The following is a 17423-nucleotide window of genomic DNA, read 5'->3' on the forward strand; positions in this document are numbered from 1 at the left end:
TTCCGGTTGGGCCGCAACCGCCACCTGCTGTTCCGGTTGGGCCGCAACCGTCACCTCCTGCTCCGTCCGGTTCGCCGGTTGGGCCGCAACCGTCACCTCCTGTTTCGCCTGGGTTTCAGCCCAAAAACCTTGTTCCTGTGACTGCTGGGCCACAGTTCCAAGACCCCGAGTTTCCCGGCTCTGACTGCCTTGCCCCCGGGTCATCTGCCGGAGTTTCTCGGCTCGGACTCTGCCCTGCCTCCAGGCCGTCCACCCGAGTTCCCAGACTCTGTCCCGGTTCTGTCCCCGGGTCGTCCGCCTGAGTTCCCAGACTCTGTCCCGGTTCTGCCCCCGGGTCATCCACCGGAGTTTCCCGGCTCTGTCTCTGCCATGCCCCCGGGCCGTCCGCCTGAGTTTCCCGGATCTGACTCTGCCCTGCCCCCGGGCCGTCCGCCCGAGTTCCCAGACTCTGTCCCGGTTCTGCCCCCGGGTCATCCACCGGAGTTTTCCGTCTCTGCCCTGCCCTCAGGCCGTCCGCCCGAGTTCCCTGACTCTGTCCCGGTTTTACCCTCGGGCCGTCCGCCTGAGATAATCGGTGCCCACTGTTCCTGGAGTCCCTCCTCCGGACCCCCCTCCGCCCACCCGGTTCTGTTTGTGGAACGTCTGGGATCCGTCCCTTGAGGGGGAGGCTATGTCATGTTCTGGCTGTGCCAGCCTCTTATTATTTACTTTTGTGATTTTGGATTTGGTGTATTTTTAGATTATTCCGGTGTTTCCTGTTTTAATTTGGTAATTCACGCCTCCTGTGTCTTGTCTGGTTTTACTTCCCTCCTTTGTTTGTTTTCCCGCCTTTTGTTGATTGTCTGCCCCGCCCTGATTTGTTTCACCTGTGTGTAGTCATGTATGGTATTTAAGCCTGTGTGTTTCCCATCTGTCCTTGTCGGTTCGTTTGTCTCTCCAGCCCCGTCTACCTTGTCCTCCGTGTTCCTTGTTTCCTCCTGCTCTAATCCTGGTGTTCCTCGTGTTTTCCCTGGTATGTGATTTTTGGTTTTGGTCCTCTGTTTGGTTTTTGTTGTTTGTTTCTATTTGTTGTTTTGTACTTGGTTCCCCTCCCTGCCTTTTGTTCAGAATGATGGAGCAGGTCATGAAAACACAGCAATGCAATGACAATACAACAATATAATAAAATACAACAATACAATAAATTAAAACAATACAATACAATACAATAAAATACAACAATACAATACAAATAAAACAATACAATGACAATACAATAAAATACAACAATAATGAAAATACAACAATATAATGAAAATACAATAAAATACAACAATACAATGGTAAAAAAATACAACAATATAATAAATACAACAATACAATAAAAACACAAGAATACAATGAAAATACAACAATACAATGAACATAACACATTAGGAGAGGGTAGATAAAAAGCTTAAAATATATAAATGTTTTTAATAGATTAAAGATTAAGAGATTGCTAAACTAAAAAGATATGTTTTAAGATTTCTTTTAAAGGTATTTATAGATTGTGATGTCCTCAGCTCTTCTGGCGGCCTATTCCAGAGGTCCTCGTCCTCACCCATAGTTATTAATATTATATTACATATATTATATTACATTTCTGCCAATAGATCCCCCTAATTATTACACACTGTTCCTTTTAAAATTATTCTGAATTTGTCAGATTAAAACATAATCTATGAACTATTTTAGATTTAAAAATTTAAATATTCGTTGAAGTCATTTTTGTAAGAAAAAAAAAAAATGGAACTAAAAGTGTAATTTAAATGAATGAATCTGAAATCTTTTCACAGACTCCCTTGCAGAGCGCCAGGGACGCTCACTTAGAGAACCACTGTCTGCATCCATTACTTAATCCATTTCTTAATTCGATGCAAATTTCTCTGCTGCGGTACACATAAAGGATTATTGTATTTTACTAAAAACAAATCAGAGCAGAGATGAAGTCCAGCAGGTTTGTGTGCTGTTGTGTGTTTAACCAGGTTGTGTGTGTTTGCAGATCTGACGTGATGACAACGATGGGTGGAGGCCGGCAGTGTGTATCTTAACACAATACTGACACCCATGAATGGTTGGTGTTTGTTGACAGATCCAGTGAGACAAAATAGAAATTTCAAATTAAGTTCGTACGTGGCTTCTGCGATCTGAGTGAAACAAATCCGGTCTTTTTATTTTGCACTTTCATGGTGTGTTGTGTTTGCTTGCTGAGGAAAAAGCAGGAATTATGTACCAAGAAGACTGTAACTCTGGATCAGGGGTCCGTAACCTGCGGCTTCGGAGCCACATGCGGCTCTTCAGCTCCTCTCCAGTGGCTCCCTGGGGATTTATAAAAATGGAAATGAATAACTTTTTTGTTTACATTTTCATTTTTATTTATCATTGTTGTAGGTCTATGGTACGACGGTAGAACGGAGTATTAGGGCCACATTGAGGGAAAAAAAAAAAATCTGAGATTTCGAGAATAAAGTCATAATATTATGAAAATAAAGTCAAAGGTTTAAGAGAGAAAAAGTCGTAGTATTATGAGAATAAAGTCATAATATTATTAAGTAGTAATTTTACGTGTTATTTTCTTTTTTTCTTGTTAAGTTATGACTTTATTCTCGTAATATTACGACTTTTTTTCTCTTAAAATTATGACTTTTTTCTCGTAATATAACGACTTTATTCTGTAAATCTCAGATGTTTTTTCCCTCAATGTGGCCCTAATACTCCGTAGTACATTGTCTCTTTGGCCCTCACTGCATTAGACTTATATACTATATACTTAGACTATAAGCTGTGTTTCCTTCATCACAATGCTCACATGTTTTGCAGCTCCAGACAGATTTCTTTTTTTTTTTTTTTTTTTGCCTAAAATGGCTCTTTAGATAGTAAAGGTTGCTGAGCCCTGCTCTGGATGATATCCTTTTAACTCGTCTAACTCAGAAGTTTAGAAGACATTAATGCACAAAACAAGGTCTTTTGTCCCCGAAGACTGAAATCACTTTCAAATTTCTTTAGGCCTATATGCAGGGCCGGCTTAAGGTATAGGCCACCTATAGGCGGTCGCAACCTATTGGCGGACGGGCGCCACCTATAGGCGGTCGCCGCCTTTCATATTGTTTGGAGGAGAGGAGATTTTGTCAATGTACTCTTTAATTTCATTAACGAGTAATCAATTTAAGAGTTTAAAACAGTGGGGTAATGTAATGTAACTACTAATTGTACTTAGTGGACTAAGTACAATTACTCAAGTGCTGTACTTAAGGACAAGTTTGAAGTACTTTACTTCAGTATTTACATTCGAATGTTTCTACTTCTACACCACTACAAATATTGTACATTTTTACTCACACTAAATGTATTTGATAACTTTAGTTATGAAGATTTAGAGTATTAATATAAAATATAATACACAAATAATGTACGCTGTATTATCATAAGCTACCCAGCAGTATAAAAAGTAATTAAAATCAGCTCCACTCTTACCAGCTGCAATATTTAAGTGATGAATACATTAATGAAAAATTATAATCCAGTAATATAATATATATTATTCTGACATGAGCCATTCTGCATAATGAGTACTTTTGGTATTTTAAGTACATTTTGATGCTGTTGATTTTGTACTTTTAAGTAAAATTTTGAATGCAGGACTTTTACTTGTAACAGGGCATTTTTACACAGTACAAAAGAAAAGATACTTCTTCTACCACTGGTTTTTATATTTGTTTATTTAGAATTGCGGATATTGTATTTTTCCACTATCATTATTATTAAATAAATTAAACATTTTATTTTGATTGTATTTATAGTTAATTTTATAAACAAATCTTTAATAGTCCATATATATTATATATTTAAATTATTATAAATGATAAATTAGGCTATATACAGTAGACTGTATATAGATAGATATCTATATACAGTCTACTGTATTAAATGTCTGTATATAGATAAATATCTATATACAGACATGTATATATAGTATTCTGTAAATAACCTGTGTCTTGATTTAGGCGCTGCATCTTTGTGCATAAATGGTCCTCACGGGCTCCTGTCCATGTTTCCGGGCATTACGTAATGACGCAAAGGGTAACGTAACGCGTGGCGTTCCCGACGTAACGCGTCATATCTTCCAACACAACCGCCGCTTCCTGGCCGGCCGGAGCCTCCAGCCTCAGGGCCCGTTACTCTGAACCGTTATCCGCTCAGCAGCATCATCCAGCGGGGAGGACACTCCGCTTCCTCCGGTCCCCGCTCCCGGTCACGGAGAGTTTGAGCGAATGAACTGAAGTCGTTAAGAAGCCCCGGGACTCTGCTGCTCGGTGAGTTTGTGTCTGTAGTTTGTAGTTAGTGAGTTAAAGAGATGAATCAGTGTTTCCGTTGTTTACTTATTTAGTTAAACATCAAACTGTTGAGTCATGGTTCTTTATTACATGTGCTCTCAGTAGGTAATGATGAAGGCTGATCACTTAATGAGACCTTTGTTCCTCTGGAGCTCCACTACAGACCTCATGTTACTGTCTGTTACTGTCTATTGTCTGTTAATCTGAGTCTCCTGACATAAACACTGACTGACTGTCTACTGACATGTTCCTGTCTGTTCCTGTCTGTTAATCTGAGTCTCCTGACATAAACACTGACTGACTGTCTACTGACATGTTCCTGTCTGTTCCTGTCTGTTAATCTGAGTCTCCTGACATAAACACTGACTGACTGTCTACTGACATGTTCCTGTCTGTTCCTGTCTGTTAATCTGAGTCTCCTGACGTGTCACTGACCTGCTGCCATTCATTTTCTCTGCTGTAATCTAATTAAAGCAGCAGCAGTGACTGACATCACCAACATGATCCTCCTCTGTCACAGCCACCAGCAACAGGAAGTAGAAGTAGAACCACTGGTGGAAAGTAACTAAGTACAATATGAACTCGAGTACTAGATGAGGTACTTGTAATTTACTTCACCATCTTATGTAACTTAATACTTGTCCTCTGGTACATCTCAGAGGTAAATATTGTAGGGCTGCACAATTATGGCCGAAATGATAATCACGATTATTTATCAAATAACATAAATGATAATAAACCGAGCACTGTTTTCACTTCCATGCTAAATACCTGCTAATGTCCGAATTAGGGCGGCACGATGTTGGACAAAACTATTTTTTTCTGCTATATATATATATATATTGCAATATGAAAAAGATACAGGAGTATTCACGCTACCCTTTTGTTAGCTACATTTTAAAGTTAAATGCATCAATCTGGTGCACTTTGAGAGCAAAATGATCAACATTAAAGGAACTCTGTAAGAATCAAAAACCGAATAAACCTCCCTTTATAAATGGAAGGACCGGCCGATGTTGATCCTAGTTTTCAGCCGTTGGCTGCCGTTAACAGAAGGATAAACTATTAGCAACCCTTTCTCTCCATCTCTGAAACACTTCAGCGATATTGTACGACTCTCTTTCTGACTGACTTTACTGAAGGATAGTTAACTATAGAAATCCAGAGATTTATACGCCCTCAATTTATCTTTACAGCCGTTGGCTGGTCGGACGGCTGGCTACTTAGCTCGCTAATTCCTCCATGCTGTCATGCAACACAGAAAATGAGGTGAACAAAGTTGTCAGTCATCTGGCGATAGCACTGTGCTTTCCTACGCTGTGACCAGAGCGTGTGGATGAATCCTACGCTGTGACCAGAGCGTGAGGATGAATCCTACGCTGTGACCAGAGTGTGTGGATGAATCCTACGCTGTGACCAGAGCATGAGGATGAATCCTACGCTGTGACCAGAGCGTGTGGATGAATCCTACGCTGTGACCAGAGCGTGTGGATGAATCCTACGCTGTGACCAGAGCGTGTGGATGAATCCTACGCTGTGACCAGAGCGTGTGGATGAATCCTACGCTGTGACCAGAGCGTGTGGATGAATCCTACGCTGTGACCAGAGTGTGTGGATGAATCCTACGCTGTGACCAGAGCGTGTGGATGAATCCTACGCTGTGACCAGAGCGTGTGGATGAATCCTACGCTGTGACCAGAGCGTGTGGATGAATCCTACGCTGTGACCAGAGCGTGAGGATGAATCCTACGCTGTGACCAGAGCGTGAGGATGAATCCTACGCTGTGACCAGAGCGTGAGGATGAATCCTACGCTGTGACCAGAGCGTGAGGATGAATCCTACGCTGTGACCAGAGCGTGTGGATGACGCTGAATGTTCCGTTGTTAAATTTTACTCATTTAGCGACTGGCTAGTTAGCTAGCTACCATGCTAATTCCACCATGCTCCAGAAAATGTGCCCAACAGCGGACAGCGCTGGATTGAGTGTTTCCGTTAGCTTAGAATGAGCCCTTCATATCTCCATAGGGAGCGGGTAAGGCCTAGGGAGAGGAGGCCGGGTCACACGTCAACACGTCATGTCTTTGGGGGTACAACACACTCACCGAAACATGTGTTATACCCCGTACCCCAAGACCCGTGTCCGCCCGTGACCCAGTCTCCTTTCCATAGGCCTTGGGAGTGGGTCCTCTTCACGGAGTCCGCCATGTTGCACCGCCATGTTTCTACAGTAGCCCAGAACGGACAAACCAAACACTCCTCTTTCACACAAACACGCCACCAACAACAATGAGCAGCAGTTTATACATGAGTCTGTCTGTCCTGTCCACAGCGGTGGGGCTGGAGGGAAGGTCGAGGCGTAGCGGCCGTGGTGATGGTGTTGGACTCGGGTGGAGTCTTCATGGATCAGGTTAAGGGTGAAAGCGTTGGGAGCAGCAGGGACCTGTTGGAGCCGGATGTCCGAGCACCCAAAACCGCAGCGATGTCCAGATCGCCGGCCAAAAGGTGTAATGTTGCCAAGAAGGAGAAGGTGTCCCTCAATGGACTTCCGGCCCAGACGAACAGCAGCCAGGTAGCGCAGAGGAGGCCATCATCATCATCGTCATCAAAAGGCTTGGGCACGCCTAGACCGCCGCTCCGCCGCCCTCTCAGCCTGGAGATAACGCCCCAGCGCCTGCGAGGGTCTCAGGAGCAGATGGCGGACAGGCGGATCGTGCAGCCTCCTTGGCGCAGCGGTTCGGCCGCCCCCTCGCCCCCGACTCGCAGCCTGACCAGCCCAAGCCTGGGCGCAGGCGGCTGGATGCGCCGCAGCGAGAGCACCTGCTCCGTCAATTACCCCCTGGGGTTCCGGGCCACCAAGGGGCAACTGCGTCCTGCCACCTCCCTGCCACACATAGCTAAGGGGGTGGGCGACAGGTCGCTGCCGACAGGCTCCAGGCCCTGTCTGCTGGTCGCCCTCAGGCCTCTGAACCTGGAGCAGGAGAAGCAGACCTTCTTCCAGTCCGACTACAAGTACGAGCCTCAGTTTGAGTACGCACAGCCGGAGCCGAGGAGCGTGTTGGAGAAGTACCGAGAGGGCTCGGGCCTCTTCCTCGAACAGGTACGCTACCAAACATCTACCAATCACCTGTGAGTTCACACGATGATGATGATGATGATGATGATGATGATGATGATGAGTTTTCTGTCTAACTGCAGGCGGTTGGAATCATGGAGTGCGTCCTGAGGAAGTTTAGCTCCTATGAGAACTTTGAGGAGGTGACGGGCGGCAGCGTCCTCCCTAAAAGTCAAGTCTGGGCTGCCGTACGCAAATATCTGCAGAAAGAAGGCTGCGTTGGAGAGGTGAGTGACACGCAGCACATACGGAGGCAACACACCTGTGAAGCTAGGAACCAGCCGGAACCTGTTAAGATAAAAAAAAATAATCAATCAATAAATAAATATATGTCATTAAATGTTGCAAATATAATATTAGAAATAAATGTAGCCATTAATTAATTGATAAAATGTGACATAAATTGATATTTCTGTTTTAATTTGCTTCTTTATTTATCTTTGTATTAATTCCCTTATTTATTTATTCTTCTGTTTAATTTTTTCTTTTATTTATTTATGTATTTATTTTTAAATTTATTTATTTGTATTTATTTATTTTTGCATTTATTTTTTACTTATTTATTTTTGCATTTATATTTACTTTTAAATGTATGTGTTTATTTATGTATTCATGCATTTATTTATTTTTGCACAACTTCCCCTTTGCATATCACCCCTTATTTATTTATGAAATGTATAAAGAAAAGAATACAGAAATAAATAACTTTGGGGAAATAAATAAGAGGTGAAATGCAAATGGAAAATCGTGCAGAAATAAATAAATACATAAATAAATACATACATTTAAAAATAAATATAAAATAATAAAAAAAACTAAAATAAATGCAAAAATAAATAGATATATAGAAAATAACTACATAAATAAATAAAAGGAGAAAATAAATTAAATAGTTAATAAGGGAATAAATACAAAGATAAATAAATAAAAAAGCAAATTAAAACAGAAATATCAATTTATGTCATATTTTATCAAATAATTAACGGCTATATTTATTTTTTATATTATTTTGCTACATTTAATGACATATTTATTTATTTATCGAGTCATTTATTGATTTATTGATTTATTTTTTATTTTGGTAGGTTCCGTCCTCCATATGAAGCGACTGTAAAACCACAGCAGACAATATGACGTGTTTTTGCAGGAAAAGCGCAGGTGTTACTAATGACATTAGCGATGGCTCCGTTCTAGTGTCCAGTGAGCCGCATACCAGGACCCTGAAACTGAAGCAGCTCAATGAAGTCATTTTATTATTTACACCTGTGATTATCCTGTTGTGACATGTCAAAATGTCTGATGCAGACTTCAAAACAACAAAGAGTGTCTGCAACCGAAATACTAGTCGGTTAAACTTATTATTTTATTAATGTACACATTTAAATGATATATGGACATGCTGCCTCAGCTGTTCCTGTGGAGAGCCGCCGCTCCTCTCTGCTCCTCTCCGCTCTGATCTGAACTTGTTTAAAAGTTTCTCAGGAGTTTCCAGAGGCGGTGAATCGCGCCGGACGCCCATGATTTACGTAAAGTAGCATAGACCTCAACTTTATGCAAATGAGGAGCGGCCACACTACCAGAATGCATTGATGCACGGCTGCTTACATAGACAAGAATGGGAAGCGTGGAAATGACGGAGCCTGTGGACACGTACCATTAGATCACAGTCCCTGCTGGCGTTTCATCAAACAGCACCAGGTCGTGAGGCGCATTACTAACCGGGCAACCGGAGTGGACACTGGGGACATATTGATTTCAGCAGCATTTAAAACATGTTTTGGTTATTGAAAATTGTGATTAACAATTTCAAATGGCTCTTATACTTAATATTTTTTCGGTTGTTTAACTTTGTAGATTAAATTGTGCTCAATTCTGAGTGTTTTCTTACTTTTAGACTAGTTGACAGTTGAAACCTCCGTTTAAACATCAGAGAAATTAGTCATTAGGAACACCTCTACTAGTAAGTAAATACATTTGTTTTAAAATTGGCAGTTGCCTCTTCAATCATCAATATGAATGTCGTAATTCAGCACTTCAAACAGCACTTGACTTTCAAATTAACTTTGAGAGGTAGTTGATTTTGTTCACTGTTTACCTTCCTCCTGCCCCGCCCCGCCGCCGCAGGCACAGGCGTCTGCAGAGGTCACATACTAACCTTCCCGCAGTACAGTTTGTGCACACAAACACAGCCAAGCAAAGAACAAGTTTCAAAGTAGACTAAAAACACTGACTGAACAAAGTATGACTTGGCAAAACGTCAACCAGCACACAAGAGGATGAAGGAGATGTTGTGGATGATGATGGTGATGGTGATGATGATGGTGCGTCTGTGTCTCCAGGTGGTGGTGCGTCTGTCTGACGAGCTGCTGTCTCAGGCGGTGATGGTGGTGGAGAGCTGCCGTCCCACTCTGACCATCAACCTGGCCGGAGCTCGACAGCACTGGCTGGAGGGGATGCTGCGACATGAGATCGGTATACGCTGCAGCTCACACACTGATTCCAGGAGCGTTTTATTAGATCTGAATCATTTAGGTCATCAGCTTATCAAGCTAAAGTTTAAAACTGGTTGTGCCTCACAAACTCGTTCTTACATAGAAATGAGTTACTATTGCTAAACATGTTCACCTCGTTGTACGATCGACACATCTGACCTAAAACTTGATAAATGTTGTTTAATAATGACGTAAATCTTTACATTTTAAATTACATTTCTGCGCCGACTGCGTGCGCTGTGCTTTTCATTTCAACATGGATGCTTTCGAGGGAAGACTGTCCGAGCAGGTTGGCCTGTACAGACATCTGGACAGCTGTTCATTGAGAGACCACAGGGACAGTCACATGACCACAGGGCAGTCACATGACCACACGGACAGTCACATGACCACAGGGACAGTCACAAGACCACAGGGACCAGGGACAGTCACATGACCACAGGGCAGTCACATGACCACAGGGACAATCACAGTCACATGACCACAGGGACAGTCACATGACATTAAATACTTGGAGAGCAACAGGCAACCCACTGGGGAAAGAAGAGGTTTTGTGCTGCAGTCTATGTAAGAATATTAGAGATTGTTTAGTAAAAGCTAAATAAAAAAGGTCGGAGCCGATCCCAGCTGACATTGGGTGAAGGCGGGGTACACCTGGGCAGGTCGTCACGGTGTTTCATTTGTGTGTGAAGCACTTTGTAACAGTGTGTTTTAAAAGGTGCTATATAAATAAAGCTTTACTTACTTACTACCACGGCTGACACATAGAGACAGACAACCATTCACACCCACATGCACACCTATGACACATCTAGAGTCAACAATGAACCGAGTATAAACAAAGCTTAAAGAAATCTTAGTCGACTAAAGACCAGAACGACAGAGGGGGTCAGTCCTAGTTACCTAGCAACAGATTTACTGACGTCTTCACCAGCTGAGACATTTCTTGAGTTTTAACGGTGCAACCTGATTCAGTGATTTGATAATGATTTAGTGAATCACTGGTTCAAACCAGCTAGTTGTGATGAGTCTTCCTCTGTTCTCTCTTTCGGCCGTGTTGAACTACAGAAACACTCTCAGCGACGTTACAGAGCGATGTTTATCTAGCTGAGAACAGAGAGAACAAATAACCAGATAAACTCAGCTGTATTTTAACAATAAAAGGGAATTAAACAGATCCGGCCGTCAGAACTCAAACAGGATTTTACAGTGATGTGATTCAACTTGAGTTAATATTTATTTAAAATAAAAACTCCACGGATGTATTGTGTGGAATATATAAGTAAGCCAGGCTGAGCGTCTGCGGTTGTTTAATGCTCATTGTAAAGAAAGCCGAACAATAAGATGGATAAAGGTCTTTGTGGTAATTGTGCACCCTCGTTGCTTGAACATGACATCACCTCAAAGACTCATCATACGACTCCTCATACGATACCACAGTTTATTGACTCGCGACCCGGCTGTGCAGCCGAAGGCACCTGACCTCTGAGGGTGGGACGGCTCGTTTCCTCAGATCCTCCTTTGTGTGTTCTTACTCTATAAAAACTAAAGACGAAGACACCCGAGAGGGAAGTTTGTACCTTTGGGGCTGTTTTTCCTGCTGACATTTAAGGGAAATCTTTTTCTTTTTTTCATAAGATTTAATTTTGATTTCTAAATATATATATATATGTATGTGTATATATATATATATATATATAGAGAGAATATATATATATATAGAGAATCTACTGTCTGACTCACAAAGCAAACCGACAAAAACAGTAGTGTAATAAAAAAAAGAATGAACATAGATATATAATAATGATCAGATAAAACAGAAGGAAAATGAATAAATGAAATGACTCTAGTTGTTATTAATTGTCTCCTCAGGTACACATTACCTGCGAGGGGTGAACAACAACCTGCAGCCGTGGTCCACCACCGAGGGCAGGAAGCAGTACGGCCTCAAGCCGGCCAATCCCACGGAGGAGGGCCTGGCCAGCCTGCACAGCGTGTTGCTACGGAAACAGCCCTACCTGTGGCGCGCGGCCCTGCTGTACTACACGGTGTACCACGCCACCAGCATGAGCTTCAGCCGGCTCTTCAGCCACATCGCTCGCTTCGTCCAGGACCCCGACGTCCGCTGGGAGTACTGCCTGAGAGCCAAGAGGGGACAGACGGACACCTCGCAGCCAGGTGAACACACACGGAAATATACATGAACCCCTACATACTCAGTGGCCATTTTATTAGGTACACCTGTAACAGCCCTGTTCCAATATAATACAACTTTTCTGACATAAAATGGACTTTTATGATACATTATTATGAAATTGGTCTCCGTATTTCCAAATCAATGTTCATCTGATAAATACAAATAAGAAATGGTGTTTAAATGGTGATATTATTAATGTTATTAATACACTAAATTGTGTGTATTGGTGTAATTGGTGTGTTTCTCAGGTTGCTTCAGTAAAGATCAGGTTTATCTGGACGGGATCCTCCGAATCCTCCGACACCGAAGGAATATCGACTTCAAGATGTTGACTTCTTTGGGCAAGGTCAGTGTCAATACCTTCAAATAATAACAATGTTTATTACCAATACAAAATAAATAAATACTGTTAACAGGTAAGGAAGTAAACTTTATTTCTACACCACCTTTTAAAACCCAGAGTTGTTTCACAGGTTACATGAAATAATAATGAAAATAATAACTTTATTTAAGACAAAGTTACAAAGTGCTTTACAGTAAAAACAATAATAAAAGTAAATAAAATCCAAAACATTAAATATAACAAGATACAATCATTTTAACAATGCAACAAGAATTTCTGGGAATAATCAAACATATAAGATATTGATAGATGTATAGAGAAATATAACAAAATAAGATGATGAAACATTTCTACAACCCGTTTCTTTAATGCTTTATTAGTATATATTTAGTATTATGAACGAAATGCAGATAAAAAAGGAAGTAGATCCAGGAGCCTGAGCTCAGTGAGGTCATGTGCAGCGTCTGCCCTCTGCAGGACGCTTTAGGTACAGAAAGAAAATCCTGATTCTGGTTCTGACGGCACGAAAACCTCCTGATCTGTCGACTCTGAAAACTCAGAGATGTAGACGGTTTTTAATAAAACAATTTAGGAGGGAAATATTTAAATGTATGTTAATATTTTTGATTTATTTCAATCATAGGAGAGAAAACAAATCTATTTTCTTACCTTTTGATTAATGTCAAAAACAGCTGAGATGATTAAACTGTGATTGAAATATCTAAGATGTCTTGAATAAGATGATACAGACTCATTATTTTTACTATAATACAGCATATTTAGAAAGTTTTTAAAGTCCCACAAATACTCACAAAATTAGCAACATAATTATTTTATTTTAAAATGCAAAAATTATTAAAATCCAGTGATGCTCTGATAAACCTTCTGTGGGCATTTTGCCTAATTTGATAGATGTTTAAAATTAATGTACTGTGTAAGATTTTAGTATATACATTATATACAAGTATAACATTTTGTGTTTTAAAGTAAGGCTGTCAATAGTTGAAAATAGTTAATCGCAAATTAATTGCACATTTTGTATGTGTTCAAAATGTATCTTAAAGGGAGATTTGTCAAGTATTTAATACTCTTATCAACATGGGAGTGGACAAATATGCTGCTTTATTCAAATGTATGTATATATTTATTATTGGAAATCAATTAACAACACAAAACAATGACAGATATTGATCCAGAAACCCTCACAGGTACTGCATTTAGCATAAAACAATATGCTCAAATCATAACATGGCAAACTGCAGCTCAACAGGCAACAACAGCTGTCAGTGTGTCAGTGTGCTGACTTGACTATGACTTGCCCCAAACTGCATGTGATTATCATAAAGTGGGCATGTCTGTAAAGGGGAGACTCGTGGGTACCCATAGAACCCATTTACATTCACTGATCTGGAGGTCAGAGGTCAAGGGACCCCTTTGAAAATGGACATGACAGTTTTTCCTCGCTAAAATTTAGTGTATGTTTTGAGCGTTATTTAACCTCCTTCACAACAAGCTTGCATGACATGGTTGGTACCGGTTTTCTAGTTTCATATAATGCCTGTATCTTTAAAACTGAGCCAAGTTGCGTTAAAGAAATTAGTGGCGTTAAAACAAATTTGCGTTAACGTGTTATCATTGTGTTAACTTTGACAGCCCCAGTATTTACATTCCACCTCTGCACAGGTAGATGGTAAACTTCTGTCTGGTGTTTCCTCTCCACTGATGAACTTTCTTTTTCACCTCTTCAGGTGTCTTTCGAAGACGTGGAGAGGCTGCGACATCTGGCGGTCCTCCCACGGACCAGAATCCCGCACTTCATGCGAGACCAGGAGCGTTACCTGCAACACCTGGATCACATCGTCGCCGTCAACGACCTTGATGATTCATCGCTGCAACACCTGCTGCCCTAACCCCCCCGTCCCCCGTCCCGTCCCGTCCCTCCCTGCACCACCTAAACTCAAGAAGAAGAAGTGGAGGTACACAGACTGTAACATGTGGTGCGTTTAATATCACTTAAAACCATCCAGTATTATCGATGCTTTATTTGAGCGATTTCTTTTTTTAAAACTTGAATGATACGAGCAAAAAGGGACGTACAAACTAACACCTCTATCTACATTATCACGTTTTGTCCAATGCATGTCCCCTCCTCGCCTTTACTCCTACTATGAAGTTACCTCAATAATGCAACTCTACGATGTAACCAACATTATCTATGTAGACTCATACATAATCACTGCATCTGTACAAGACACTGGTAACGTGTGGCATACAGATTTAAACATGCTTTATTTATGCAATTATTTAAGTTTTTTTTTACTTTGAGAGAACAAACTGAATGTCTCTGGTATTAGCTTTATATCTTTTTTATTTTAGACAATGTTGTTTTTATGCCTTAGATTGTTTGCATTTTAAAAAAAAGGACACCAAGGACACGTCATTTCAAAAACCCCGGGGAAGTTGTAGCTGAGACCGTGAATCTTTAAGATATCAAGTGCCAGTGGACTCGGTCAAGTTTTCAAACATTCCCCGGGGTGTTTTTTCTTTTTAAATATCAGTGTTATTAAGAAGATAATCAGCTGCGTTGGTACTGTCTTAACCGTGTCCTTGGTGGTCTTTTCATATCAATATGCTACTGTGATGTGACCCCGTCCCCGAGCTCCCCCCTTCTGCAGAAGACAAACTTTCTACGTTAAAGGACATTATTCTTGCTAGATGAGAAGATTGACATCCTCATGTCTATCTGTTCAATATGTAGCTGTAGCTTAGCAATTAGCTACGCTTGACTTTCTAATATCTATAACATTATAGATATCAACAAAGGCATTTTGACTAGTCGTAATTATGTTGTAACTAGTCAGAATTTGTTATTCAATATATCTATAAAATCATTCTGACTAAAATTATGCTAACAGGCTAAACAATTATAGGGACAGAGAGAAAATTATGCTAACAGGCTAAACTATTAGAGAGACGAAGAGAAACTGTTGTTGATAGGCTAAACTGATGGAGAGAAAATGATGATAATAGACTAAACTATTAAAGAGATGGAGAGAAAATGTTGTTAACAGGCTAAACTATTAGAGAGACGAAGAGAAGATGTTGTTAACAGGCTAAACTATTAGAGAGATGGAGAGAAAATGTTAACAGGCTAAACTATTAGAGAGATGCAGAGAAGATGTTGTTAACAGGCTAAACTATTAGAGAGACGGAGAGAAAATGTTAACAGGCTAAACTATTATAGGGACGGAGAGAAAATGATGCTAACAGGCTAAACTATTAGAGAGATGGAGAAAAAATTTTGTTAACAGGCTAAACTATTAGAGAGATGGAGAGAAAATGTTGTTAACAGGCTAAACTATTAGAGAGTTGGAGAGAAAATGTTGCTAACAGGCTAAACTATTATAGGGACGGAGAGAAAATGATAACAGGCTAAACTATTAGAGAGATGCAGAAAAAATGTTAACAGGCTAAACTATTAGAGAGATGGAGAGAAAATGTTAACAGGCTAAACTATTAGAGAGTTGGAGAGAAAATGTTAACAGGCTAAACTATTAGAGAGATGCAGAAAAAATGTTAACGGGCTAAACTATTAGATAGATGCAGAATTTTTTTGTTAACAGGCTAAACTATTAGATAGATGCAGAAATTTTTTTGTTAACAGGCTAAACTATTAGAGAGATGCAGAAAAAATGTTAACAGGCTAAACTATTAGAGAGATGGAGAGAAAGTGTTGTTAACAGGCTAAACTATTAGCGAGATGGAGAGAAGATGTTAACAGGCTAAACTATTAGAGAGACGGATAGAAAATGTTAACAGGCTAAACTATTAGAGAGATGGAGAGAAAATGTTAACAGGCTAAACTATTAGAGAGATGGAAAGATAATGTTGCTAATAGGCTAAATTATTAGACAGAGAAAATTATGCTAAAAGTTTAGCCTTTCGCTAACCATAGCAGCAGTCGCGGTTAACAGAAGCTAAACTATTAGCAACATGTTCTCGTTGCCTTGTGCGAGAACGTAAAGCTAACGTAAAGCATTTTTTTATTTTAGCATTTTAGAGCTAGCTGTTCCATTTCCAGTCTTTAAACTAAGCTCAGCTAAGCGGCTGCAGCTTCATAGATATTTAGAGAGTGGTATCAGTCTTCTCATCTAACTCTGTGCAACAAAGCAAAGTTCCAAAAATGTAGAACTGTTCCTTTAAACGTAGACAAAGTGGCATTTTTAATTGACTGTTGGTCTTCTTGAGAAGCAGCCAGTGGTCGCTGGCTGAGTGGGAAGCGGGGTGTTGTGGGCGTGCCTTCGATGGGTGAACAGCTCATCTGCTGTAGCTAGCCGTGTGTCTGTAGGCTGCTTTTTACTGTGTTTGACACTTAAAACTTGGGATGTCAGTCGGGGCGTTCATTTTGGGCCAAGCCGTCTGTGAGCAGAACTAAAACCAGGATGTTGGGCTGAACATCATCAGTAGTTCCAGTTTTTAAACTTAACAAAGAAACAACACTTGACCAAAATGTGAATTCTGTGATGCATTTTAAATACGTTGGATTTGAAGATTAATATGAAATTAATTCTGCTGTGTTTACAATTTCAGCCATTTGGTAAGCAGATGTACGTTTTTAAATTTGAGCAGGTGGTCGTCTGCTGACTTCACCAAACCTTTCGGCCTGGATTCGCCTAAACGAATGCACCTGTTTGTAACGCACGGATGTTGCACAAGTGTTTTATGTTCTGGAAATCAACTTGAAGTTCCAGTTTATTTATTAAAAAGTACACACGTAATGAGCTCTCTGGTCTGTTTTCATGAAGCACCCACACAAACACTGCTGACAAACTTAAAACGCTCAGAATGGGGATGTTCTGCTGCTACGGGTCTCTCAATCAAAACAATAACAAGACGGACTTTGATGACGTTGAGAAGCAGCGT

At 40.6% G+C, this 17423-nt stretch overlaps 1 protein-coding gene and 1 long non-coding RNA gene across 6 annotated transcripts in view; both read left to right on the top strand.

Moving 5' to 3' along the window:
* Positions 1-17423, top strand: part of LOC141782433 (uncharacterized) — a 53925-nt gene that overhangs the window by 5721 nt on the left and 30781 nt on the right. The gene's annotated exons all lie outside the window — the stretch shown is intronic.
* Positions 4093-17274, top strand: kiaa0895l. 5 transcript variants are annotated; one of them, XM_074658683.1, is made up of 8 exons: positions 4093-4334; positions 6686-7453; positions 7552-7695; positions 9808-9940; positions 11833-12138; positions 12406-12503; positions 14249-16387; positions 16632-17274. In XM_074658683.1, the coding sequence occupies exons 2-7, from the start codon at positions 6728-6730 to the stop codon at positions 14408-14410; spliced, it is 1569 nt and encodes a 522-aa protein (XP_074514784.1). In that variant the 5' UTR covers positions 4093-4334; positions 6686-6727; the 3' UTR covers positions 14411-16387; positions 16632-17274. The 5 variants fall into 5 exon arrangements, with proteins under 5 accessions (XP_074514784.1, XP_074514793.1, XP_074514802.1 ...); XM_074658692.1 differs by having other exon boundaries at positions 14249-16273; XM_074658701.1 differs by having other exon boundaries at positions 14249-15882.

This window comes from Sebastes fasciatus, chromosome 2, assembly GCF_043250625.1.
Source record: "Sebastes fasciatus isolate fSebFas1 chromosome 2, fSebFas1.pri, whole genome shotgun sequence".
Classification (NCBI taxonomy): Eukaryota; Metazoa; Chordata; class Actinopteri; order Perciformes; family Sebastidae; genus Sebastes; species Sebastes fasciatus.

Excerpts from the sequence above, each read along its gene's own strand:
- kiaa0895l (XM_074658683.1), top strand. The coding sequence starts at position 6,728 with ATGGTGTTGGACTCGGGTGGAGTCTTCATGGATCAGGTTAAGGGTGAA. Across the intron at positions 9,941-11,832 it reads GATGCTGCGACATGAGATCG|GTACACATTACCTGCGAGGG; the intron begins GTATACGCTGCA and ends TTGTCTCCTCAG. Across the intron at positions 12,139-12,405 it reads GACGGACACCTCGCAGCCAG|GTTGCTTCAGTAAAGATCAG; the intron begins GTGAACACACAC and ends TGTGTTTCTCAG.